The sequence below is a fragment of the Giraffa tippelskirchi genome, chromosome 2 (assembly GCF_054371585.1).
Source record: "Giraffa tippelskirchi isolate mGirTip1 chromosome 2, T2T-mGirTip1v1.2.pri, whole genome shotgun sequence".
Classification (NCBI taxonomy): Eukaryota; Metazoa; Chordata; class Mammalia; order Artiodactyla; family Giraffidae; genus Giraffa; species Giraffa tippelskirchi.
Window position 1 is genome coordinate 152,384,494 of NC_137276.1, and position 27,867 is coordinate 152,412,360.

Genomic DNA, 27,867 nt, shown 5'->3' on the forward strand with positions numbered 1-27,867 from the left:
ACCTTTTAAAAGCAGACAACAGAGGCAGAGGCAGGAAACAACTGTAAGTACAAGAATGAAGTGTAATGGTTCCTATTGCCACTGCTCCCTGCCCAGCCCTTCTCCTCCCCAACCCTGCATAAACTGTCTTCTCTCAAGCAACACCTTTTCAGAGGAGAACTCAAAGGGGAAAAACAGACGACAGGTTGACAGCCAACCTCTTCTTTTTCACAAATAACAATGAATTCTTAACAGTGACCTAAAGTCAGTAAAGAAAAAGAAACCTCTTTTCAGTTATGCATTTTGTGAAGAAAGAAGGCATGGTCTAGCACAGCAAGCAGATAAGGAGAGGGAATCAGGCAGGGCAACACTGACCGGTTGAGTTCTCTTGTACTTGGAATCCTCACGGTCTCGGTGCTGCCCTGAGTTGCTGGTTCTCTCCCGCACATTTCTATAACCAGGGCTGGGGATGATGTATTCTTTTCCTATGTCAATGTCCTTCATCTTCTCTGAGTGGAGGGCTCACAGACTCTTGGTTCCACTTGAGAATTCCTGGAATTAAAAATGCATCAAGGACAGGTATTTCCTAAATTGTGCTTAATAAGTAAAAGTACTTTAAAATAGAGAGAAAGAGACAAAAGCATTAAAGTTTTCTGTCATTGTATCTATGAAAATAAATTCTCAAACATCTTTCAAGTACCATTTTATTTTTCTCAACTAAGTTCAATTGCAATGCATAAAGCATTTAGATAAGTCTTTAAAAAAAAGCTTTCCAGAAACAATTTAAGTTTGTTTCAAAAAAATTTTACACCTGAATTTTAAAAACAAATTCCCCTTGGATTATGGACAGGGTCCTAAAATTAGCTAGTGGTGATGATTGCACAATTCTGTTAATACACTAACCAAACACCAAGCTCTACACTCAGGTGAATTTCATAGTAAACAAATACCTCAACAAAGCTGTTATTAAAAAAACGATAGCAAAAACAAATTCCCCACCCTGTTCTACTAAGTCTTATCTAGTATCTACCTAAAGCGCTGTTCTAAACCCCAGTTAGCCTGATTAACTCTAATCAATACCCCGTATCAATTCCGGTTACTTTAGAAAAAGTAAAACACATATATACCCTCTCTAAAACATTTCCTCCACTCTAAGATGGTCAAAGCTTCCCAGATACAAGCTGGGAAAACACTTTTTATAACAGCCTCACTAGAAATTAAAGAATTGTAGCTGTGTTGCCTTTTGAATTCCATAAATTCCTATCTATCACTGAGAATGAAAAGTACAACATGCGGACATAATTCTGACAGCTACAATTCATTTTTTAAGGTATCAGAAAACAAGAACACTTACAAATCCTCTAAATAAAAAAGGACTAAATCTCCACCACAGAGACTTGTTTCCAGCACAAAAGAAAGCTTGACTTCTTACCTTTCAGAGGCCTGGCTCCAGTACCTTGAGTTGATATTGCTAAACTACTTATCTTTCAAAGAAAAAAGTCACCTTGTCCAATGACAAACTACACCATAAAGAACACCGGCTTACAACCAAGAGCGCAGCCATCACGTCACTGAGACCTCATTAAGCCTAAACTATAAACAGACCTGGCATCTGCCAGTGTCCCCAGTGTCAGGATGCAGCTGCAGATCAGAATAATCCTGCTTGTTACAGGGATCACTGAAGTCCAACCTTCCCCGCCAAAGGTTCCTCAACCTAGCCAATTATCTGGAAAGCAGAAAAGATCAGTCTTGCTTTGAAAAAAGGCAAGAGGAGGGGAGCAAGTTTGAAAGGAAGGAGGCCAGAGAAACTCACTCAGAATGCCAAATGCCACGTCAGAAGACCACAAGGATCACCTCAATTGCCTAAGAATTCATGTAACCTCAGCTTCTTTCTTAACACCTCCCTGAAATCTACTTGTCTCCAGCCTACTGCACCTTTCACTGACTCACCCTGGAGATCCCAGAATGACCTATCCATCTTCTCCTTCAAAACCTTCTGAAACTTTGCCAGTCCTTTCTGTGTCCATCTGCCTCCTGCCTCCCCCATGTCTGTGCAGAAACCGAATGATCCCTACGTGATAAAGACAAAGCCCCATGCAGCTCTGTGCGATGGAAAGGGAAAGGGCACTAATGACTGTCAAGAGATCTGGATTCCATTCCGGACTCTGCCAAGGGTTTCCTGTGCGTGCTTCTGTCACGAACCTCCATCGACCCAGTAGCCAAAACAAGACGATGAATTCTGAGGTCGCTGGCTGCTCAGTTCCCTCTGTGCGGCTTAAGCGGAGGTGCCCCAAACCGCCTCTCTACAACCTTGAAGAGGGGGGCTTCTCTCAGGCCAGCATCCCCTAGGATGCCCTGGCCTTAGGGCGTTCCCACGGCCAGTTCTGGCCTGGAAAGGCGAGAGCGACCCACACCCACGGGCCGCGGGCGTAGCACCACCTGGTGGCGTTAGCCGGGAATGTAGCCGGCACCCCGATCACTCATTCCACCCTACCTGCCTTCCGAGGACCTCACAGCCAACCCTCCCGGTGGCGTCCCGAAAATGAGGCGGAAGAGACTAGAGGAAGGCCAGGCCTCTTTTCTCAGTTCTCCGGCTTCCCGCGGACTGCTCGCATCCTCGATCGCAGTCCCCCACCCTGGGCCGAAACACACTGGGTCGGGATGGCCCCCGAGACAACCCAAGGGAAAAGGAAGGGGTGCGGCAGTCACCGACACCTACCTGCGCCCCAGCTCCAGGACGGCCACGCCGGCCACTCGACCACGCTCCGGAGCATCAGCCCCCAGAGCAAAACAAGCCTTTATAGCGGCATTGGCCGCCAGACTGCGCAGGCGTGCTGCACAAAGAATTTCCAAGACTGAAGGGAATTGTAGTCCCGCTTCTTGGATTCCCAGGTTCCTTTCGCGGCTAGGAACTATATTTCCCAGAAGCACTGTAGAAGCCCTGGAGAAGGCAGGCCGCTCCTCCCTTCCATTGCGCTCCAGGTTCTGCACCATCCTCCCCAGAGTTTCTGCGATCCTGTCTGGAATCTTCTCCAAGGCCCTGTGTTCCAGTGAGTGGTCGGGAGGGTTGACACTAGTCCTCTGTGGGCTGGCTGCCCAGTGTTTGCAGGCAGGGCGGTCACGGCGATGCTTGGCCGTTTATGCACCAGAAAACACTGTGAAGGTCATCATAGCCTATAGGAGACCAGCCGGCCCCTAATCTTATCTGTGTGGCCCTTAACGTTTTACCACTGCGTGCTCACGACTCTGCGCTATCACCTTTCTCACTTTAACCCCAGTGTCCATCACATGTTGTGCTGCCCACGTCTAGAAAATAAACGCCAGGATGGCAGTTTTTAGAGTGGCAAGAGCCTTAGAAACGACATGCCAATTCATCCCTTTCTTTTTATAAATGAAACTGAGGTTTCCAAATAGATTGATCACTTCATTTCTCTTTGTATTTCATTTGTACCTTCAAGATGATCATAACATAAATAACTACTGTGTTTAGTGCCTACCTAGTCTGTATCTTGTACTTTACACACTTGTTTTTTAAATCTCCATGTCAACCCAATGTATAGGTATTATGATTATCCATTTCAAAGATTTTTTTTTTTTAATGGAAGGTAAAATGACTCCTCTACCTTTATACTTTTAGTTAGTATGAAACACCAGTGTAGGGACTTCCCTGGCTGTCCAGCTGTTAGGACTCCCCACTTTCACTGACAAGGTCACAGGCAGCTTTATTCCCTGGTGAGGGAACTAAGAACTGAGATCCCAAGTGACTTGAACCACAGCGAAAAACAAACAAACAAAATGCACACAAATTTACAATAAAGCTGAAGTAATTAATACAGTGTTTTGCCCAAGAATGGATTAATAAACCAATGCAATAAAGAGCCTAGAAACAGATTCATGCATACATGTAAACCTGATCTGTAACAAAGAAAACATTACAAATCAGTAGAGAAAGAAAGAAAAGACTATGGATAGTGCTGGAACAATTGGTTATCCATATTTCTTAAAACTCAGGGGTTATAGCTTTATACCATATAGCTCAAAGGCCCAACTGAAAGGGAAAACCTTCAGACATTTAGAAGAAAATGTGAAATATCTTTGTGAACTTCTTAAATAAGATACAAAAACACATTAATAAAATAAAGTTTGATTAATTTTTATCATATTAAAATTTCAGCTTCTATAAAGCAGAAAGATAAACTACAAGTTATAAGTGACAAAGTTTTTAATACAAATAATTCCTACAACTCAATAAGAAATGCTAAATAACTGAATAGAAAAATTGGCAAATGATGTGAATAGACAGTTCACAGAAAATGAAACTCAAGCAGCCACTCAAATATGAAAAGAAACCCAGGGAGATAAGCCCAAGATGGTGGAGTAGAAGGACTTGAGCTCACCTGTGTTATGTAAACACCAAAATCACAACCAACTGCTGAACCACCATCAACAAAAAACACTTGAACCTACTAAAAAAGATACCCTACATCCAAAGGGAAAGAAGAAACCATAAAGAGATGGTAGGAGGGGCAAAATCGCAATAAAATAAAATCCCATACCTCCTGGGTGGGCAACCCACAAACTGGAAAACAATTATACCACAGAAGTTTTGTCACAGGAGTCACAGTTCTGAGCCCCACCTTAGTTCTCCCAGCCAGAGGGTCTGACAACAGGAGGAGAAGCCCCCAGATAATCTGGCTTTGAAGAACATCAGGGTTTGATTGCAGGAATTCTGCAGGACTGGGGAATACAGAAACTCCACCCTTGGAGGGGACATACAAGGTCTTGAGCACACCAGGGCCCAGGGGAAAAGACACCCAATCTTACTAATGATCGGGGAAATGGAAATTAAATTAGCAACAAGATACCATTTTATGTCCACCTGATAGGGAAATGTAAAAATCTGACAATATTGTGTATTCAGGATCTAGAGAGACAGGATGCTTCACACATTTCTGGTAGAGTATCGACTGATAGAACCACATTACAGTTGGCCAAATTTAGTAGGTTGGAAATGAACTGTACTGTTAGACCCCAAGTTCAGTTCAGTTCAGTTGCTCAGTTGTGTCCGACTCTTTGCGACCCCAGGACTGCAGCACACCAGGTTTCCCTGTCCATCACCAACTCCCAGAGCTTGCTCTAATCCATGTCCGTTGAGTCGGTGATGCCATCCAACCATCTCATCCTCTGTCGTCCCCTTCTCCTTCTGCCTTCAGTCTTTCCCAGCATCAGGGGCTTTTCCAGTGAGTCAGTTCTTCACCTCAAGTGGCCAAAGTATTGGAGTTTCAGTTTCAGCATCAGTCCTTCCAATGAATATTCAGGACTGATTTCCTTTAGGATGGACTGGTTGGATCTCCTTGCAGTCAAAGGGACTCTCAAGAGTCTTCTCCAACACCACAGTTCAAAAGCATCAGTTCTTCAGTGCTCAGCTTTCTTGTGGTCCAACTCTCACATCCATACATGATTACTAAAAATATAGCTTTGACTAGACAGACCTTTATGTAATGGTAAAGTAATGTCTGCTTCTTAATATGCTGTCTAGATTGGTCATAGCTTTCCTTCCAAGGAGCAAGCATCTCTTAATTTCATGGCTGCAGTCACCATCTGCGGTGATTTTGAAGCCCCCCAAAATAAAGTCTCTCACTGTTTCCATTGTTTCCCCATCTATTTGCCATGAAGTGATGGGACTGGATGCCATGATCTTAGTTTTTTGAATGCTAAATTTTAAGCCAGGTTTTCACTCTCCTCTTTCACTTTCATCTAAAGGCTCTTTAGTTCTTCTTCACTTTCTGCCATAAGGGTGGTGTCATCTGCATATCTGAGGTTATTGATATTTCTCCCGGCAATCTTGATTCCAGCTTGTGATTCATCCAGCCTGGCATTTTATGTGATGTATTCTGCATATAAGTTAAATAAGCAGGGTGACAATATACAGCCTTGACATACTCCCTTTCCTATTTGGAACCAGTCTGTTGTTCCATGTCCAGTTCTAACTGTTGCTTCCTGACCTGCATACAGGTTTCTCAAGAGGCAGGTCAGGTGGCCTGGTATTCCCATCTCTTCAAGAATTTTCCACAGTTTATTGTGATCCACACAGTCAAAGGCTTTGGCATAGTCAATAAAGCACACGTAGCTGTTTTTTTGGAACTCTCTTGCTTTTTCAATGATCCAGCGGATGTTGGCAATTTGATCTCTGGTTCCTCTGCCTTTTCTAAATCCAGCTTGAACATCTGGAAGTTCACAGTTCATGTACTGCTGAAGCCTGGCTTGGAGAATTTTGAGCATTACTTTGCTAGTGTCTGAAATGAGAAGGGAATGGAAAACTACTTCAGTATTGTTGCCTTGAGAACCCCATGAACAGTATGAAAAAGATCCGAAGTAAACCCTACAATTCAGTGTCTTGTAGTCAAGAAGTTTATTTTGCTCTTGCATAAAAGTCCCAGGTGAGTATACCAGATCAGCAGTGTAGTTGTCTTGGCAGTCAGGTGGAGACCCAGGGCGAACTCTGTCAAGTTCAACATTTAGCTTCCAAAGTTGCTCTACTAATTGCCACCACCAGTCACCCAAGTGGAGGGAAGGAAGAATGGAGTGTGGAGCAGGTGTGACTTGGCCTTAAGGTACCAGCCAAGAAGCAACATCTATCATTTCCACTTACATTCTATTGGTAACAATTTAGTCATATGGTTGCATCTTACTGAGAAGGAATCAAGAAAATGCAGTTCTCAATGAGGCAGCTAGGAGCCATCTACAATTCTGTCACAATGGAATAAGGAAAGAACAGATTTTGGTGAAAGCTAATGTTCTATCACATATGCCTATCCTGAACCTAGCTGTTCTACTTCTACATATACGCTCTACAGTAGCCATTCTCAATCAGAGCTTCTGCAAATGAATCAAACCCTACACAAAATTATTTGAGTGACTATTTTCTCAATTCTCCCAAGGATAACACATAGCTAAACTCATTCTGGGCTTCCTTGGTGGCTCAGATGGTAAAGAATCCGTCTGCAATGCAGGAGACCTGGGTTTGATCCCTGGGTTGGGAAGATCCCCTGGAAGAGGGCATGGCAACCCCCTCCAGTGTTCTTGCCTGGAGAATCTCCATGGACAGAGGAGCCTGGTGGGCTACAGTCCATGGGGTCTCAAAGAGTCGGACACACACGCAACTATGCACAGCACAGCACACTCATTCTAGATGCCTAGAAGTTAATTCCTTATACACAGTGAATACCTTAGGGTGTTATGGCTTAATACTATCATCTGAGAAAAGCTGCCCTAAAGGGTCTCTCACACATGTGCACAAGGAGGTATGTTCCTTGTGCATTTTATATAACAGAGAAAAGAATCTAAATTTCATTAACAAGAGAACAAGATTATGATATTTGTACAATAGGGTATTATACAACAGTTAAAGAATGAGAGTTAAAATGTTATCAGTATGTATAGACCTCAACAATGTTAAGCAAAAATAAGTTACAAAGGGTTTCCCTGATGGCTCAGTGGTAAACAATCTGCCTGCCAATGCACAAGACATGGGTTCAATTACTGGTCTGGGAAAATCCCACATGCAGTGGAGCAACTAACCCTGTGTACCACAACTATTGAGCCTGTGCTGTAGAGCTCAGGAGCAACAAGTACTGAGCCCACCTGCCATGACTACTGAGCCCACGCTCCACAACAGAAGTCACTGCAACGAGAAGCCCATGCACCACAGCTGGAGAGTAGCCCTCGCTCGCTGCAACTACAGAAAAGCCTGAGTAGCAACAAAGACCCAGCACAGCCAAAAATAAATAAATAAAATTAAGTTACAAAAAGACTCAAATTGTATGACCTCATCTGTATTCATTGCTGTTGTGTTGTTCAGTTGCTAAGTTGTGTCCAACTCTTTGTGACCCCATGGGCTGCAGCACACCAGGCTCCTCTGTCCTCCATTATCTCCCGGAGTTTGCTCGAAATCATGTCCATTGAGGCAGTGATGCTATCTAACCATCTCATCCTTAATTAATTTAATTAATTTCTATTAATTTTGTAAAAATGTAAAAATATATGTTGTTTATAGGTGAAGATGTGTATTTAAAAATGTAAAGCCAGGCTTTGGCAGGAAAAACAACAGATTCGAGGTACAATTACTTCTGGTGTTGGCGGGAGGGGGATGAGAAGAGAGAGGGATACACAAAGGGCCTCACCTGTCCTGTAATATTTTATTTCTTCAAGAAGTGACTTGGATGGACCTAGAGACTATCATACTAAGTGAAGTAAGTAAGAGGAAGACCAATACCATATGATATCACTGATATGTGGAATCTTAAAAAATGATACAAATGAACTTATTTACAAACCAGAATCAGCCTCACAGACATAGAAAACAAATTAATGATTACCAAAGGGGAAAGGTTGGGGGAGAGATTAACCCCTAAACAATTAGGAGTTTGAGATTAACAGATACATATTAATATATATAAAACATAAGCAACAAGGACCTATTGTATAGCACAGGCAACTATGAGTGCTGTGTGCTCAGTCGCTTCAATCCTGTCTGACTCTTTGTGACTCTATGGACGGTAGCCCGATAGGTTCCTCAGTCCATGGATTCTCCAGACAAGAATACTGGAGTGGGTAGCCATTCCCTTCTCCAGGGGATCCTTCCAATGCAGGGATCAAACCCAGGTCTCCTGAATTGCAGGCAGATTCTTTACCAACTGAGCCACCAGGGAAGCCCAGGCAATGAGATTCAGTATTTTAATATAATATGGTTGACTAACTTTGCTGTACACCAGAAACTAACACAACATTGTAAATCAACTATACATCAATTAAAAAAAATGATTTATAAATGTTAAAATTTAACAAAGCTTCACAGTGGGTACACAGGTGCTTCTAAAATCATTTGCTGTACTTTTTGGTAACCTGTAAGTATGACCGGGAGCTGACTATGGTTCAGATCATGAACTCCTTATTGCCAAATTCAGACTTAAATTGAAGAAAGTGGGGAAAACCACTAGACCGTTCAGGTATGACCTAAATCAAATCCCTTACGACTATACACTGGAAGTGAGAAATAGGTTTAAGGGACTAGATCTGATAGAGTACCTGATGAGCTATGGATGGAGGTTCGTGACATTGTACAGGAGACAGGAATCAAGACCATCCTCAAAAAAAAGAAATGCAAAAAAGCAAAATGGCTGTCTGAGGAGGCCTTACAAATAGCTGGGAAGAGAAGAGAAGCAAAAAGCAAAGGAGAAAAGGAAAGATATACCCATCTGAATGCAGAGTTCCAAAGAATAGCAAGGAGAGATAAGAAAGCCTTCCTCAGCGATCAGTGCAAAGAAATAGAGGAAAGCAATAGAATGGGAAAGACTAGAGATCTCTTCAAGAAAATTAGAGATACCAAGGGAACATTTCATGCAAAGATGGGCTCAATAAAGGACAGAAATGGTATGGACCTAACAGAAGCAGAAGATATTAAGAAGAGGTGGCAGGAATACACAGAAGAACTATAAAAAAAGGATACGACCCAGATAATCATGATGGTGTGATCACTCACACTCACCTACAGCCAGACATCCTGGAATGTGAAGTCAAGTGGGCCTTAGGAAGCATCACTACGAACAAAGCTAGTGGAGGTGATGGAATACCAGTTAAGCTATTTCAAATCCTGAAAGATGATGCTGTGAAAGTGCTGCATTCATTATGCCAGCAAATTTGGAAAACTCAGCAGTGGCCACAGGCCTGGAAAAGGTCAGTTTTCATTCCAATCCCAAAGAAAGGCAATGCCAAAGAATGCTCAAACTACCACACAATTGCATTCATCTCACACACTAGTAAAGTAATGCTCAAAATTCTCCAAGCCAGGCTTCAGCAATGAGTGAACCATGAAATTCCAGATGTTCAAGCTGGTTTTAGAAAAGGCAGAGGAACCAGAGATCAAATTGCCAATATCCACTGGATCATCGAAAAAGCAAGAGAGTTCCAGAAAAATGGCTACTTCTGCTTTATTGACTATGCCAAAGCCTTTGACTGTGTGGATCCCAATAAACTGTGGAAAATTCTGAAAGAGATGGTAATACCAGACCACCTGACCTGCCTCTTGAGAAACCTGTATGCAGGTCAGGAAGCAACAGTCAGAACTGGACATGGAACAACAGACTGGTTCCAAATAGGAAAGGGAGTACATCAAGGCTGTATATTGTCACCTTGCTTATTTAACTTATATGCAGAGTACATCATGAGAAATGCTGGGCTGGATGAATCACAAGCTGGAATCAAGATTTCCGGGAGAAATATCAATAACCTCAGGTATGCAGATGACACCACCCTTATGGCAGAAAGTGAAGAAGAACTAAAGAGCCTCTTGATGAAAGTGAAAGAGGAGAGTGAAAAAGTTGGCTTAAAGCTCAACATTCAGAAAACTAAGATCATGGCATCTGGTCCCATCACTTCATGGCAGATAGATAGGGAAACAGTGGAAACTGGCTGACTTTATTTTTGGAGGCTCCAAAATCATTGCTGATGGTGATTGCAGCCATGAAATTAAAAGATGCTTACTCCTTGGAAGGAAAGTTATGACCAACCTAGACAGCATATTTAAAAGCAGAGACGTTACTTTGTCAACAAAGGTCCGTCTAGTCAAGGCTATGGTTTTTCCAGTGGTCATCTATGGATGTGAGAGTTAGACTATAAAGAAAGCTGAGTGCTGAAGAATTGATGCTTTTGAACTGTGGTGTTGGAGAAGACTCTTGAGAGTCCCTTGGGCTGCAAGGAGATCCAACCAGTCCATCCTAAAGGAGATCAGTCCTAGGTGTTCATTGGAAGGACTGATGTTGAAGCTGAAACTCCAATACTTTGGCCACCTGATACAAAGAGCTGACTCCTTTGAAAAGACCCTGATGTTGGGAAAGACTGAGGGCAGGAGGAGAAGGGGATGACAGAGGATGAGATGGTTGGATGGCATCACTGACTCAGTGGACATGGGTTTGGGTGGACTCCAGGAGTTGGTGATGGACAGGGAGGCCTGGCATGCTGCAGTTCACGGGGTCGCCAAGAGTTGGCCACGACTGAGCGACTGAACTGACTGACTGAAGTATGTCATAATAAAAAAGTTTTAGTATCATAGGAACAAATCATTTCTCCTCTCGATAAGGATACATGCAGTGTATCAGAAAAAATATTGAGGGTTTGTATACATATAGATATATAAATATAGATAAAGTTGCTGCTGCTGCTGCTGCTAAGTCGCTTCAGTCATGTCTGACTCTGTGCGACCCCATAGACGGCACAGGCTCCCTCGTCCCTGGGATTCTCCAGGCAAGAATACTGGAGTGGGTTGCCATTTCCTTCTCCAATGCATGAAAGTGAAAAGTGAAAGTGAAGTTGCTCAGTTGTGTCCAATTCCTAGCGACCCCATGGACTGCAGCCTACCAGGCTCCTCTGTCCACGGGATTTTCCAGGCAAGAGTACTGGAGTGGGCTGCCATTGCCTTCTCCGATAGATAAAGTTATAGATATATAAACACATATCTATTGAGAATTCTTTAAGCACCTCTGGCCATCCAGTGGGAGAAGAAAACTTTTTTCTCAACACACCTCAAGCCACCTCTCCAAGGCAGACTAGTACTTCTGACCCTGCTTAAAACACTGTAGTACCCAAAAGGTGCATATCTGATACCTTCATATAAAAGAAAAAGCTTCAAAAAATCTCCCTGAAATACTTTAAATATGTTGGTTTGTTTATGTAGGTTTTAAAAAGAAACAAAACATAGATGAACACTATACAACCCTGGATCAAACCCTCAATACACTAAGGTACCAACTACCTCGGCTTGTCCAAGGATAGCCTGGGCCAAAGACTTAACTTATTTACATGGTATTAATTGCAAAGCATCCCCTCCTCAAAGTGTATTTGTGTTTTGAAGTGTTTCAGGGGATGATACTCTCCAACTTCAAGCAAGGGGCTAGAGAATCTATGTTGCAATGCAGAATTGTATGCATCTTTAAATATATTTATATTATGTAATGTACCCAGTCTATTCATTTATTCAATATTTGATGGAGATACAATGGAAGTAAAATAGACAAGCTTCCTGACCTCACTGGTTTAGAGTCCGGGATAAATATCAATACAAATTTAAACTGTAACTGTGCTATGTACTGGAAAAGAAAGGTTCATGTTACATCTGAAGAATAGCAGGAGCTATTAGTGAAGTAGTAAGAGCTAGTAAATGGTGGAAGTGGGTAGAGAAGATAGCACTCCAAGCAGAGGGAACTTTAACAAAGGCCAGGTGGTGGGAGAAGGAAGGGAAGGTCTCCAGAGGTAGACCATGTTAAAGGTCTTTAGAGTAACAGCAGAAGCCAACCATTGCAAGCTTTTAAAAAGTGAATAGGTCAAAGGTTGAGAAATCAAATTTACATTTTGAAAATGTGTCTAAGGCCAGCAGACTGGAGCAAGAATTAGAGATAGCTTAGAATGGAAGATAAATTTCTAACTAGGAGTGACTGTTGTCATCCAGGATGGTAGTTTGGACTAGAATTGTGGTAGAAAAGATGGAGAGAAGTGGACAGACTCATGAGAAAAATTTAAGAGGTACAAGTGACAAACCTTGTTGATTAGATACAGTGGGATGAGAAAAAGAGGTGTCATGGGTAACACCTTGGTTTCTGGTTGCAGAACTTGATGGACGGTAGTGCCATTCAGTGACATAAGAAGTGCTCTACTGCAGCAATCCCCCGACACCCTCCTCTAGGTAGCTTGTCAGGAGCTAATGTCAAGAGTGACCACCTCACATCTGCTGTGGCACTCATGTTGAATTCTTCTGCCAATTATAAAACAAAATTTCTCATTTGCAGATCAATTTTGCAATTTTCATAGAGTAAGATTTAAAAAAAAAATTAGTTAGGACTTCCCTGGTGGTCCAGTGGCTAAGACTCTGAGCTCCCCATGCAGGGAGCCCAGGTTCAATCCTTGGTCAGGGAACTAGATCCTACATGTCACAACTAAAAAATCCCACATGCCACAACAAAGATCAAGGATGCTGCATGCTGCAACTAACATAGGACCTGGTGCAGCCAAATATAAATATATTTAAAGATTAGTTAATAAACAGAATCTTTTATTTAACATCATGATCATGGAAACAATACAGTACAACAGAATAATGTGCCTTTAATGGTCTCAGGCAAATTAGGAAAGACGAGAAGAGGATTTAAAATGTAAACAATACTGAATGAAAGCCAAATGACATCATAAGATGTTTTACAGACAAAGGTTTCACAGAATTTTTAATAGAGAACTGCATGGGAGAAGCTGAGTGTTCACACAGTATACAGCAGTACAGGCATGTTATGATAAATCATATCACATATTCACTTTATGTAGGAAAGAATTACACACTCCCCACCTTTGCAGTAATAACTTCCCAACTAGGGGGAGTAGTTAGAATGAACTGAATGATTACTTTTTAAAAAAAGGTTTAAGAACTACTATACTGAGATGAATGATCAATTTGGCTCAACAAAATAATAGACAGGTATTCTAAAAACTAGCTCTTTATTATTAAGAGGGGAAAAATGACAGCAATTATCTAATATTAATAAAACGATATTATCTACCCCATTAAATTAGTGTTGTGTTGATTCTATAGTCTTATATGTAGTAATTTATAAATTTATTTTAATTTTATAGTGGTATAAGAACTATGAGCATAAGGACATTATACATGGTTTTATGAATATACATTTTTTAATTAGTTTATTTATCTATTTTTTAACTTCACAAGATTGTATTTGTTTTGCCATACATTGACATGAATCCACCATGGGTGTACATGTTTTCCCCTTCCAGAACCCCCCTCCCACCTCCCTCCCCATCCCATCCCTCTGGGTCATCCTGGTGCACCAGCCCTGAGCACCCTGTATCATGCATCGAACTGAATATACATATTAAGTAATATTATAATATAAATAATTGAAGTCAATATCAGGGGTTTAGGAGAATTATTTCCCTTAAAAGAGATATGAACCTTATTCAAGTTTGGAAAATCCTGGGCTACGGAATTAAACTAAACTTGAGCTTGGTATACAAGACCTTCTGTGATCTGGCCCCACATAATACCACAGCTTCACTTCCTGTCACTCTTCTACTCAAATCTGAGGTCCTGTCAACACTACAGCTTCCTTGTTTTCACTCTAGCTGTTGCCACCACCCAGAACATCCACATGAATCTACTCAGTTAAAATAACCAACATCACAGTTTAGGATTTTACAGGCCTTAGAATTTTACTCCTCCCAGAATGACAAGTAAGGATTACTTACTCAAGCCAATAAAAAGATTCAGTATATCTAACATCTCTAACAGTAATATATCCATGAGGGATTCTCCCACATCATGAAGTATTGGACTGGAAACCCATTAGGTCACAAATGAGAGGCAACAGGGTCCCACTAAGCCAGAGAAGCCAGAACCAACAGTCCAGCTACGATGGAGCCTTCTTACTAGGACAGGCCTAGACAGACTGGAAGAATGGTCACTCCCAGTCATTCCAAAAAGCTTCTCAGGTGTGATGTTTTATAAATATGGGCTTTTGATTGGACAAAGTGATAAATAACTTTGGTCTACCTTGGTAATAACCTTTCTGGCATGAATGTCAGGAAAATTTTAAACTGATGCAGGCTGTGTTTATTTTTCATTCAAAATAATTCACTTATTGAATTCCACAAGGGAAAAATATGTACTCTTAAGGCATAAATTATACACATTATCGATTGCAAGACAACCAATGAGAAAAACCAACACTGCCTTCAGCTCCTAAAATGTTTTTTTCTGAGTACATTTGAGAGGTAACAATACCAAAGCATGTTTTAAATTCTCATCGTCAAATTAGATCTAGGTGGATGACACATGGCTTCCGGCTGGTAGGCCATTGATCTAAAGAAAAAGAAAGAAAAGAAAATTCCTTCTTGAGGCAGTCTAAGTTACATTGCTCAGGGATTCAGAAACAGCTTGAAATTGATACTTCTTTTATTTTCTATTTGTTTGTGGGTTCTCATGGTTCTAATCAAACTTCAGGTTTAAAATACTTATCTAAAAAAAACACGTACCTCATTTATTTTTTATATTTCTTGATTATTACCTATGCTGCAGCATTCTACATTCTATCTGCAGGAAGTCTAAGACAATTTTTTTTCAAGTTTTCTTTCTTCTAGATTTACTCTATTTACCTAAAGCAGTGTTTCCCAAAAATATTCAAGGAGTACTAGTCCTGAAGATAGTCTGAGAAAAAGAAATTTCCAAAAGTTAACTACATGTGCGAAATCATATACATGATATTTTCAAGTCACATTAACATTTTAGTTAAATACTCTGAGAAATCCTACAGTAATAAAACCTGATTCTCCTTGTTAAATTCATCATTTCTCAGGGTTATCTGAACTTGAACAATGAAAAATAGTTTTTCAGAAAAGCATTGAACATCCCATAGAACTAGAGTTCCGAAGAAAATGCTTTGAGAAATGATGGTCCAAAGTCATCTTTTTAAAAAAGAAAAAATAAGCAAATAAACTTCCTAAAGGGGAAAGAAGTCTCAAAAGATGAAGAATGACGCTAAGGAGAATGGAGGGATTGTCCTTGTCAGCATTCAGCTGAGTGAAGCTGAGAGGAAACACTCTTCTGCTCATGGGAACTGGGGTTGATTCAGTCAACTCAGACGTTTTAAGTCCAGAAGATTCCATGCAGGCTGAAGCAACCTGAATAATTTTAAGAGATCGAGGATAACAATAACAACTACTCTTGCTGCCACTTTCACTGTTTATTGCTGCTCCAATTCATTAGCTGGTTAGGATGGGACAGGCAGTGTACACATATTATCTCCAGCCACATAAAACTCCTGCATGACAGGTTTTATCCTCTCAGCCTTAGAGAGGAGGCAGAGAGAGGGTGACATGATTCTAACAGGATTTGGTCTTAGACCTTTCTTACTATCTCACACTAACTAGCCTGAAAAGTTTCTTCCCTGAAGCAACGTCTCCCTTGGTCCTCCTAGCCACCGAAGACACTCCCTAGAGCCTTCCCTAACAGAAATCACTCTAGAATAACAGGTGAAACCACTGATGACTTTGGTCCACATACCCATATGTCTGGCTTCCACCAGGAACCAAATATTTGCACATTCTTAATCTGACAAGACCATGATCACCTAGGCATGACATGGTATTTTGAAATTACTTCCTAAGGCTCTTTAAGAATCAAACAAGAAAATTAATCTTAACACTCAAAGGCAAACTTGAACACCTGCTGAGGCTGAGCAGGTAACATAAGTGAGGGGAGCGGGTCAGGAATAAAACAATAGTTGGTAACAGACACTGTGATGATCTAGAGATAATATTCTTCACCCAAAGGGTTAACCACTTCGCAGCTCTGGCAGAAAGCATTGTGTAAAGTAAAAATGTGAGCCCAGTATTGCTTGATCTTATTTTTCAAATGAAGCCAGAAACACAGTTTTTACATGAAATCTCCCAATTTTTAAAATGTTGACAACTAACAAATTTCCTAAAAACACCAGCGGGTCCAAAAGCAACAAGAATTTGTGGGCAGATGGGTCATGACCTTACAAATCAACTTCTGCTGAAAACTCTGCCATCTCCCCTCCACCCACTCCTCCTCCAGTCCAAACTGCTTTTGACACAGTAAAAAAATCAAAAGTTAAGACTTGCCAGTATAGAAGTCATATATAAAACCTCTGAGTCTGAAGTTGATTATATAAAAGAAGATGCCCCCCGCCATTTATTTTGGAAAGATGACAGCAGGGTTAAAACAAGTATGTGTGCTACTTGAAGGAAATAGCAGGCATTCTGTGCCCTTCCTATGGTGCCCTATAGGCCAGAGTGATTCTAAAGTATGAGGAGGCCATTAGCACTGCTCCACTGACCAAATATTTTTTCTTCCTCCTCTCCAAACTGGTTTGTCAGATGCCTTTTGGAGACCAGGTTCAGGTCTAGTTAGGGCACTGGGTAGGGTAGTTCTCTATGAGATTCTGTTGTCACTGGGGGATGTTTGTTAGAGAGATGGCTATTGACACCTGACACCGGAATTATTCAAAACTAGGGCGTGAGGTGTGGCCTATGGTCTTTTAAGATCAACATCATCATTAAGTCCCCAGAGAAGAGCCAAGGAGAGGAAGATGGAATGAGGTTGGCTCCATGGGGAAGGATTCCTCCTCTGCCTCATCCTCTACCTGCTGCTTCAAGGTAAGACGGGACAAGAACAAGAGCACAGCATCCATATAAAGTCTGGGGAACAGAGAAACCAGGCTAATTCTTTTTATTTCTAGATAACAAATGGGTGTTCATTTTGGAAAAATGGAAATTCATGGCACTGACAGCTTGGTATAGCACTTTCTAGGGTCCTAACAGTTAGCTGACTTTCCCCTTAAGCTATTTCTCCACTCCCCATGTTTCCATGGGCCTCTTTCCTTTCTCCATGTCATTCTCTTCCCAGGTATATAATCTACCCCACGGTTTCTGGGTATCAACTGCTGTTGAGAGAAGAAAATTCTTCTTTATTTCTCGTTGTTGTTGTTGTTTAGTCCCTCAGTTGTGTCCAACTCTTTTGTGACCCCACGGACTGTAGCCCACCAGGCTCCTCCATCTGTGGGATTCTCTAGGCAAGAATACTGGAGTGGGTTGCTATTCCCTTCTCCAGGGGATCTTCCCGACTCAGGGATCGGAACTGAGTGCCCAGATCTCCTGCATTGGCAGGTAGGTTCTTTATAGCTGAGCCACTGGGGAAGCCTTATTTCTCTTAAGCAAATGAAAAGGAAAGATGCCAAGGGAATTGAGGTAGATGAAAAGTTCTGTTGTGACTTTTCAGTACAACTTTTCAGTATAATTTCCCAGTCTAGAGTAATTTCTTGTTCATTATTGAGATTAAGCAATGAGGTATAGCACAAAATTAGACAGACAAAAACAGACTGGACCAGGAGGTGCTACCACATACATTCTCTGTTTCTGCGCCACAAAGTATGATTAGAAAAGGGTTGGGTATAAGAGGTGTATCAAGGAACTGTTTATAAGATAGTCTCAGTGGCGATGAGTTCTGAATTTTAGAAGAGAACAATCACAGCACAATTCAAAGACATATAACCATTAAATTGAAAACTGAGTTCCTTCCTTAGGGTCCCACGGATGGATTTCTCACTACCCACATGATTATTTCTCTCATTATTAATTCATGATCATCTATGCCCTATTCATATAGTGTAGAGGAAAACTGTGATTGCAAAATTTGTCAGTGACATTCACCCAAATGGCTCAAGGACAGAGGTTTGTGGTGAGATTGTTAAGAAAATAGCAGGACACTAAAAAGTGGTGCTCAGGACTGAGTTTGCATAGACATGTAGACAAGTTTTGCATGGAGAGAGAGAGAGAATGGAATTGAGAATGGGGCTCTGACTCAGCTCACCTCATCAACTTCCACCATTTGCCTACTAGTCCAGCCTAGCCCACACTGCCTGGTCCAAGCAGTAGGAGTCTACCTGCTTCTTCCATAACCCCTGTTGTCTCTCTGTGCAGAAACATTCCCCAAGCCCCAGCCCTGGCACTCTTCTCACAGTCTCTGCTCTCTACAGGGAGAGAAGATACATTCACCATCAATTGCTCAGGCTTTGACCAGCATGGGGTGGATCCTGCTGTCTTCCAAGCAGCGTTTGCCAGAAAGGCGTTCCGTCCAGCCACCAATGTCAGCATCCCCATTCGTGTTAACATCTCCTTCACTCTGTCTGCCATCCTGGAAGTAGTAAGTCCTGACACAACTCTGTAATGGTCTAGTGATGAGCAGTGTGCACTGACTGGATTTTGTAAGTTAAGAGCTCAGTCAATGGGATAGGGAGGCATGACATGGAATGCTACAATGATATAATGCAGACAAAAGCTCTCCCTTTGGGGGGATACACCACAAGAAACATAATCCCAATGGACTACTCTCATACTGGTGTTTTCACTTGCATTTCTCATGTACCCTGGATTATATGACCTACATTTTTTAGTGGTTTATGATTAAAAATCATAATTGCCACACAGAACAGCCTTGGAAATGATTAAGAGGTGGGTGGTGTCATTGGATTTCACTTCATTAAGTTAATGATCTCGAATGAAAACTGTTTTTCCAGGATGCACAGCTTCAATTGATGACATCATTCCTGTGGCTAAATATGGTATGATAGACTCAGTTTCCCCTTTGCTATAGTACCTCCCTTTTCCCACTGCAAGCTCCAACTTTGAGGATTAAAATGGATAAAGCTGAGAATATCCACAAATTAAACAAGTTCAAACAGAGCCGGACCAATAATGAAAATATAAAACTTCCTGATTTATTTTGCCAGTTTAAGGAGGGCAGAGACAGGGCTCAGGAAGCAAGTGGCATAAACCAAGACCACGGAAGCCAATACTTCAGTGGCTCCATCCTAGGGAATCCAAAGCCCAGCTCAAGGTCTCCCCGGAGAGCACTGAGGGAGAAGTGAAAGCAGTACAAGTTTGTCAGTGACAGGGTGACAGTTGTCACCAGAGATGCGGTGGGAGAGCAAAGAAATGAGTAAAGAAAGGAATGTGAAGTGCAAGAGACAGAAGAAAACTAAAACCAGTTCCCATCCCCTGTTTGTCCCATACCATGGTGTTCTCTAGATCTGGTACAATCCATTCATCACCTGGAACCCAGAGGAATGTGGGGGCATCAGGAAGCTGGGCATGGCAACTGAGAACCTGTGGCTTCCAGATATCTTCATTGAGGAGCTGTGAGTGTCAGGGCTGAAAAAAGCAAAAAGGAGACCATATTTCCAGGGAAGAGCATGATGTAACCAATGGGGGCCAAGCACAGACTCAACCAGAAAGCAGCAGCATCTGAAACCCTCAGAACACGGAGATAGGTATAAGGGGGAGGTCAGATGAGTGGGGCTGGAGCACAGAAATGGGCAACCTGGGAGAGGATGAGGGCCAGGTCTGATGGGGAGCCCACAGCTTTTACCTCTCTGTCCTTTTCACACTCAGCATGGATACAGATCAGACTCCGCCAGGTCTCATGGCTTACGTCAACAGTAATGGTCACATCAAATACAGTAAACCAATGCGGGTAACCAGCATCTGCAACCTGGACATCTTCTATTTCCCCTTTGATGAACAGAACTGCACCCTCACCTTCAGCTCTTTCGTCTACACGGGTGAGTGAGAATCACATGCTGAAAGAGAAAGAAAGGGTTTGAGAAGAAGAGGACAGAAAGCTTAGAACAGTGAGTGAATCTCACTGAAAGGGGTGTGGAAGCTAAGTGGTAAGGAATCCAACAGTCTGGGCAAAGGGCTTGGGAGGCTTGGGGGAGGCTGAATTGCCTGGGTCTCCTTTGCAGTGGAAAAGATGGTCCTGGGCATGGAGCAGGATGTGTAGGAGATTTTGGAAACATCACAGAACATCGTTTGGAGTAAGGGGGAGTGGGTACTTCAGGATATCCATCAAATGACGAAAATGACTATGGGTACCAACAACTATGACCAAATGGTCTCCTATGTGAGTTCGGGGCCCTGGGTGGGATCTTCTTCCTCCACCAGAATGTAAGCTCTCCCACAAGAAAACATGCTCCACGGAGGCAGAGGTTGCTATCACTCTTTTCACTGAAAAATCTTCCGTACCTAAAACAGTACCTGGCACTCAGGAAATGTTGATTGAATGGATCCTCCCTGAGGAAGAAACAAAGCTCCCACAGCAGTGATTTATGGTGAGCATGAACCTCCATTCCGTGTCCTCCACTCCCTCATCGGCTGCCAGGGCTATCAGAACTTTTGGGAGGACATGAACTTTCATATTTATTTTTAAAAAGAGGTGGTGGAAAAGTTATGAAACACTGTCTTAGGGATATTGATTCCATATCCTGGTGATCCCAAAATGTCTGCTCTGTCTTGCTTTCTCTCCCACTGGTTTTAAACGTCCACCAGCAAAGGCACTAGAGGTTACACTTTGATGAGGAAAGTAAGCAGAAATATAATGCACACAATATCTAAGAATTTGGTCCCTCAATTCTGCTGAGAGCACATTGGTAGGAATGAAAAAATTAGGTGGAGAAAATTGACACATGGGCCAAGAAGGAATGAAATATGTTTCAATGGTAAGCAGCATGGTAGAATTAAACCATGGAAACAGTGTGGTGATTAAGATGACTTTGCTGGAGAGGGAGGACAGAGAAAGGGACTTGAGGTAACGCTTCCTTACTAGAAAGTTTGATCTGGGACAAATCTAAATTCTTGCTCTTATCTGGATTGGCAGCTTCTCAGCCTTCTCCTCAATTGCCTCCCTCTCCCTTCCCCACCAGGTGGCCATCAGGCGCAGGCCCACCCTCTACGTCATAAACCTCCTGGTGCCCAGCAGCTTTCTGGTCGCCATTGACGCCCTCAGCTTCTACCTGCCAGCAGAAAACGAGAACCGTGCCTCATTCAAGATGACACTCTTGCTGGGCTACGACGTCTTCCTGATTACGATGAATGACTTACTCCCCTCCAGTAGCACCTCCCTCATCAGTATGGCCCCTCCCACCTTTAGGAGAAGAAAAGTAGAGTGGGGCATGGCATGGGGGAACGGACCAATGAAACAGGTCAGAGTGAAAAGAGATCCTGGAAAAGGGCCTCTCTTCTAAGGAAAGAGAAAACAAGAAGTCCTGGCTGGTGCCTCTGGCCCTCAGGCAGGCCCAGCTTCCCTCTAGGTGTCTATTTTGCCCTGTGTCTGTCCCTGAAGGTGCTCAGCCTGCTGGAGACCATCTTCATCACCTACCTGCTGCACCTGGCCACCACCCAGCCCCCACCCATGCCTCGTTGGCTCCACTCCCTGCTTCTACACTGCACCAGCCCAAGGACACGCTGCCCTGCATGCCCTGGAAGGGAAACGTGGACCTTGCCCACCTGCCTGGTAAGGGATGTCAGCACTGCCCATGCTTCCTCTTCTATCACCTCCGCTTCTCTGCTCCCACCTCCTTCCCTCCCCACATAACTCCCCAGCTGACCTTGGTGGCCCACAGCTGAGTCTGTCTCTCCGTAGGTGTGAAGGAGCCCAGGGAGTTGGTGGGGAAGGTGCCAGGTCCCAGAGAGACAGAGCTAAATGGTTGCCCTAGATCAGCGAGGAACCAGCAGGAAGACAAGGCTCAGAAGCAGCACTTGGTCCACCTGTGGGTGCGGTTAAGCCACATGATGGACACCTTGCTTTTCCGTCTCTACCTGCTCTTCATGGCCACCTCCATTGTCACAGTCATTATCCTTTGGAATACCTAGGCAGATACCTACCTGCAAGTTCCAGGCCAGAGCTTCTCTTGCCCCCTGAAACCAGCCAGGCTCTCATCCCTGCCCAAATCCCACCTTACAGCTCTGGCAACCACCTTGTTCTCATCCCAGTTCCTCTGCAGTTTCAGACCAGATCTGGATGGTTTCCTAAGCTCTCCCAAGTCAACTCCTTGCTCTGGCATGCCATCAGCTACCCTCAGCCCTCTGGTGAGTTCTGCCTTTCTGGCTCCTTAGGATTCAGGTTCTTAGAATACTTCTTTGATTGAATTTCCTCCAATAAACCCCATTTGCAGAAAGCGTTGGCTCTTCTCTGCATTATATTATAGTTTGAAAACCTTGAGTTTGAGAGACTTCTTGTAGAAACTTCTCACTACCAAAGTAAGAAGGATTTTCTTGTTTTTTTTTTTTTTCAACTCTATTAGATAACATGTGAAAGCAGGGAAACGGTAGAGAAGGGGCCAAAATCTATTACGAGGAATTAAAATACAGACTAACCTCCTAAATCCGGTTATCCTGGATTTAAGCTTCTGCAATTAACAATGTGCCAGAACCAGGCAGCCCTTGTTTAAAGAGTGAAGCCCTTTGTCACAGCCTGACATATGACTCATTCATCATTAAGGACTAAGAGTGTTAACATAATCCCAAATTCTGCTAACTGCCGGTGTTGCAATTAGAGTTGATCTGTCCTTAATCATGCTAAGAAAAGAACACTGGGCCAAGGAGAGCACATTTGAAAATGGCACCTGCTTTACTTGGGAGTAACACAAATGACCCCACATGAACTGGAAAATTTCCCTTCCAAGCACTTGCCTTATCATTTTGAAAGTTTTTGTGTCTTGGCCCATTATTTCCAATAGCTTTTTTTTTTGAAACATTATTATTTGCCTGCAGCAGGTCTTTTAGTTGCAACATGCAAACTCTTAGTTGTGGTATGTGGGATCTAGTTCCCTGACCAGGGAGTGCAGAGTCTCAGCCACTGGATCACCTGGGAAGTCTCCTTCAATAGCTTCTTAGGGGAAGTGGAGACCCCACTGTATCGCTATATACCAGAGCTGTGCTTTGATTTGCTGGACAGCAGGTTCAGAAAAGCACAGATTTGGGAGCAATTTAATTACAACTTGAACACAATCTTTCATTTTTAGCAAGCATTTCTTTTCTTTTCTTTAGTTTATTCTACTACTTTCTATCTGACCCTAAATTTCCCAGGTCATAGGCTAGGAGTAAAAAGAGAGTCACAATATTGTTCACTAAACTATATTTCCCTGATTCTTCCTCTCCACTGCTCTTCCTCAAACAAGAAACCTCTTGTGTCTTCCTTTGGTCACTGTAGATACCCAAAGGGTGGCAAAAGCTGCCAGTGTCCGCCAGAAATACTACTGGTGGTGTGGGCCTGAGGTCCTACCCTAGTCTACGCTGCAGGAGCTTCTGCCCCCTTGGAGCCTAGGCCACTGGAAGGCTGAATCCACAGCTCAGATGTTCCCAGCTGGATACTGAGTCACCAGGAGCAGCTGTAAAATGCTCCTTCCCTGCAGGCCCCTTCTGCTGGGACTCCGGTAGAAATTCATGGGAATCAGGGCGTATGGAGGCAGAAATACCTTGCTATACCCTGAATGGCTCCTTTCATTCAGACTTGTGGTCTTTCAGTTAAATTTGTGTCTTAACTCTGCTTTTAATTTCCTCTGCCATTTTTTGTTCATTTGTTTCTTTGTTTAATTTCAGGAAGGTCTTTGACTCTTCAGTTTCTGGAACCTTGTCAAACACTCCCTTCACCATTACCAGCCCTCCAGGCATGTGGAAGATCTAGCTAAGCTTAAATCAGGAGCCCTGACATTCACCTAAATAAATTAGCTTGTCTCTTATTATTTTGGCAGTTTCTCAACTCACAGCTTTCAACAAAGTGGGCCGTTAGAAAGTACACAGTATAGTAATAGTAACAGCCAACAGATACTGAGGTTACTGTGTGACAGGCACTTTTTCTAGGTGCTTTATATGAAGAAGCACATTTAATCCTTACAGTAAACCTGTGAAGTATGAACTATAGATCCACAAATATCTTGGAGCCAAATGTGAAATTTTTCAGGCTTTTAAAAGGTAATAATTTTGCATGTACTATATAAATTACTAATACCCCAAGTCAGGTATGTGGGAGAAGGCAATGGCAACCCACTCCAGTACTCTTGCCTGGAAAATCCCATGGACGGAGGAGCATTGTAGGCTGCAGTCCATGGGGTCACTAGGAGTCGGACACGACTGAGCGACTTCACTTTCACTTTTCACTTTCATGCATTGGAGAAGGAAATGGCAACCCACTCCAGTGTTCTTGCCTGGAGAATCTCAGGGACGGGGGAGCCTGGTGGGCTGCCGTCTATGGGGTCGCACAGAGTCGGACACGACTGAAGCGACTTAGCAGCAGAAGCAGAAAGTCAGGTATGAAGTAGCACCCTCTAGTCAAACACAATATTTCTGCAATGAAATCTATGAATATCCACACTTGGTAGCAAAAATGATATTAAGGACAGCCCCACATCAGTTCAGGTCAGCTTTTGCCACCAAATGATTTATAAAAAATAATTTGGTTTTCAAAACTCTTTAGGTTTTAAAACTGTTGTTTTTGTATTACTATCCCCATTTTATATATTCAAATAAATGAGATAAGATAAATGAGAAGATGAAGTACAGAGGAGTGCAGTGATGGCCACTATCTCCCAAGTTCCCACGGCTAGGCAGGTGACAGAGGTGCAGGGTGAACAGAGGCAGCTAGCTAGAGACCCGGGACTGAGCCTTTGCCACCCAGCCCTCCAGACTGATGAAACTAGACAGGTTCTCTAAGAGTCTCGTGTTGAGATTTCAACCCACTGAAATTCTTCATCAGCTAACACTATAGGAGAATTAAAACAGGAAAAGCGGGGCTTCCCAGTGGTCCAGTGACTAAGAACTCGCATGATGCAACTGAAAGATCTCACGTGCCTCAATGAAGACCTGGTGCAGCCAAATAAATAATGAGTAAAATAAATATTTTTAAAAACCAGGAAGAGGAAGTCCCTGATAAGGGTCCCTAAGACAGACTTGCTTTTCAATTTCCTTTTACTCCCTCCCTCAGTCTTTTTGACTCCTCACCCCTCCCTCCCCCACCCACCCAAGTTCACTATCTGTACTTCTCTACTGCTTTCTGGAGCACATATTTCCCCAAATCTGATCTGGGCAATCCCTCTTCCCTTTGTATTCTCTATAGATTTAGCATTCTGCTGCTGATGTCTATTGCCAGATACTTTGGGATGTTCCACTCTTGTGCCCTATCCTGAGACAGTCACCTCACCTGGAGACTCATACTTGACTTTGTAGAGTAGCTCACTTACGCAGATTTCAAGAGATTCAGAAATTATGTCAGATCCACTTGTATCATTTTGTTTTTTCCACCTATCTTCATGGTACATATTTCTCTACTTATTTTCTTCACATTTTTTTCCATTACATAACTTTATGTTTCATTTGAATAGAAAATATGAGCTTTATCTTTTTTGACATATGGATTAAGATGTTATATCTCCTTTCAGTAAGAGAAGGTATGATGTAATTACAGTGATTTTATTTCTTTCAAAATCAAAATCTGAACACATGATCTTAGCACACAATGGATAATAGACAGAACCTTTGAGATCACAGAGCTCCCACAACATTAACAAATGTGGTAGCTGTTTCTCTGTCCCATCAATAACAGAATCATATGATAAGCACACTTTGGGCTAATGACTTTCCTCTCATTATGGGCAACTCTGAAAGGCTTTGAAAAATAGTTTATGACCTCTGTAAGAAAACCTGCTGACAGGCAACTGGTCCTGCCTGGGACACCTTGCATTTGAAGGCCTATTTCTGCCAACAACTCCTCACCTGTCCACTCATCTGCTACCTTGTGGATCATGCACATATTTTTTTTCACTTTCTTTTTTTCTAAACCGTTATAAGCAGTATTTCACCATGTTTTCCACATTTTTTTGGTTCCATATTAACCCAACATTCAAGTGTATTACCTCATTACTGTCTTTGCCTCTCTCTCTTCTTCCTGAAGACCCATTCTAGGATATGAAGTCACAGACTTCATTTCAAGCCTATCTTTTCCCTCCTCTCCAATTTGTGAGTCTCCTTTTGATAAACTCTCTTATTTGATCATTCATTGGCACTAGCTCTTCTATATAGTAGGGAAAAATATAATATAGCATAGAGACTTGGGAATCTGGCAGCCCAGGGTTCTAATCTGATTTCATTACATGCACAAGTGGCTTAGTCTTCCACGTTTAAATTTCTTCATTTGTGAAATGGAGCCAATAACACAGATTAAATTATTTTAAAATTATGGATTAAAAAAAGCATTTATAGGCTTACACAAGCTAGAAAGTCTCATGTGGTACTAGAGAACATCCTTTCATCATGCAGACTGACAGCTAGAGTGCAAAATCAACTTCGAGGTAGGAGACATTAGACGAAAAGAATTATAGACTTCCAAGCACAACTCCCTCATTTTTCAGATTAGAAAAATGAAGTGGAGAAATATGAAGTGATAAATATGGGTTATCACATTTCAAGAGAGTTCAGGCCTGTAAAGTGGCAGCCACAGGTGAGTAGTCATCCTGGGCTCTTTTCCCAGTTGCCTCTGAGGAGTCCCAGAACCCTCCCTTTTTCTGTTCCAGGCATCATAGCCAACCTGACTTCAGCCAGTGACTCACCCTGTCGTTTGGATGTTTTGACTGCCTCCATACTCCTGGATCCTTAGCCCTGGCCAATGGCCTCTGTATGTGATCACCATCCATCAGGGCTGCAAAACTATGGCCCTCACTTCCCCTCCTACCAGCTAATTCTACTCTTGCCAGGTTACAGTTAAAATCCCAAATCTGGTCTCTCAGGGTCCCAGATGAATGGGGCCATCAGAGGGCCATGCAGCATGATTCCCCCTTAGAACATGCTAAGGTTAAAGATGCTGGTAGGGCTTCCCTGGTGGCACAGACAGTAAAGAATCTGCCTGTAATGTAGGAGACCTAGGTTCAGTCCTTGGGTTGGGAAGATCCCCTGGAGGAGGGAATGGCTAGTCACTCCAGTATTCTTGCCTGGAGAATTCCATGGACAGAGGAACCTGGTAAGCTATAGGCCATGATGTCACAAAGAGTAGGACATGACTGAATGACTAACAAAGCTGTTGGTATATGACTCGTAAAACGACAGCTCCTGTCCCTACTGTTTGCCTTTGGAGCCAAATATTGTCTAAGCCAAGTGATTTCATATGTGAAAACCTAGGGGTCTAATAATCTAGTCCACGAGACATCCCAGCTATGGAGTAATGAAAAGAATAAGGAAAGAACAATGGAACTAGACTGATCTGGGTTTGAATCTGGATTCCACTGATTTTCACCTAGATGGACACTGAGCAAGATTTAGATTTTTTTCACCTCTCTGTATTTCAGTTTTTTAATCTGTCAAATTGGGAGTAATAGTGCTAAACTCTCAAAACAGTTGTGAGGATATGAACGCTAAGTAAAATACATAACACATTATAGGGCACACAGCACAAACTCAATAAATGGTAGCTCCAGCCAGGCCATT

The 27,867-nt window shown here is 42.5% G+C and overlaps 1 protein-coding gene and 1 pseudogene across 7 annotated transcripts in view; one reads left to right on the forward strand and one right to left on the reverse strand.

Moving 5' to 3' along the window:
* Positions 1-27,376, reverse strand: part of ABCC5 (ATP binding cassette subfamily C member 5) — a 103,659-nt gene extending 76,283 nt beyond the window's left edge. For 2 of the 7 annotated variants that reach the window (XM_081571221.1, XM_081571224.1), the window contains exons 1-2: positions 26,997-27,376; positions 355-531 (exon numbers count right to left, since the gene is read on the reverse strand). In XM_081571221.1, the coding sequence (XP_081427347.1) occupies positions 355-483 (129 nt within the window). In that variant the 5' untranslated portion in view covers positions 484-531; positions 26,997-27,376. Of the gene's footprint in view, positions 1-354; positions 532-1,411; positions 1,553-2,181; positions 2,335-2,698; positions 6,276-19,629; positions 19,768-19,984; positions 20,196-26,996 lie in introns of those variants that run through there. The other 5 variants (XM_081571219.1, XM_081571223.1, XM_081571222.1 and 2 more) reach the window with 5 other exon arrangements.
* Positions 17,148-22,266, forward strand: LOC145538717 (5-hydroxytryptamine receptor 3C-like; annotated as a pseudogene).
* Positions 27,377-27,867: the final 491 nt, after the last annotated feature.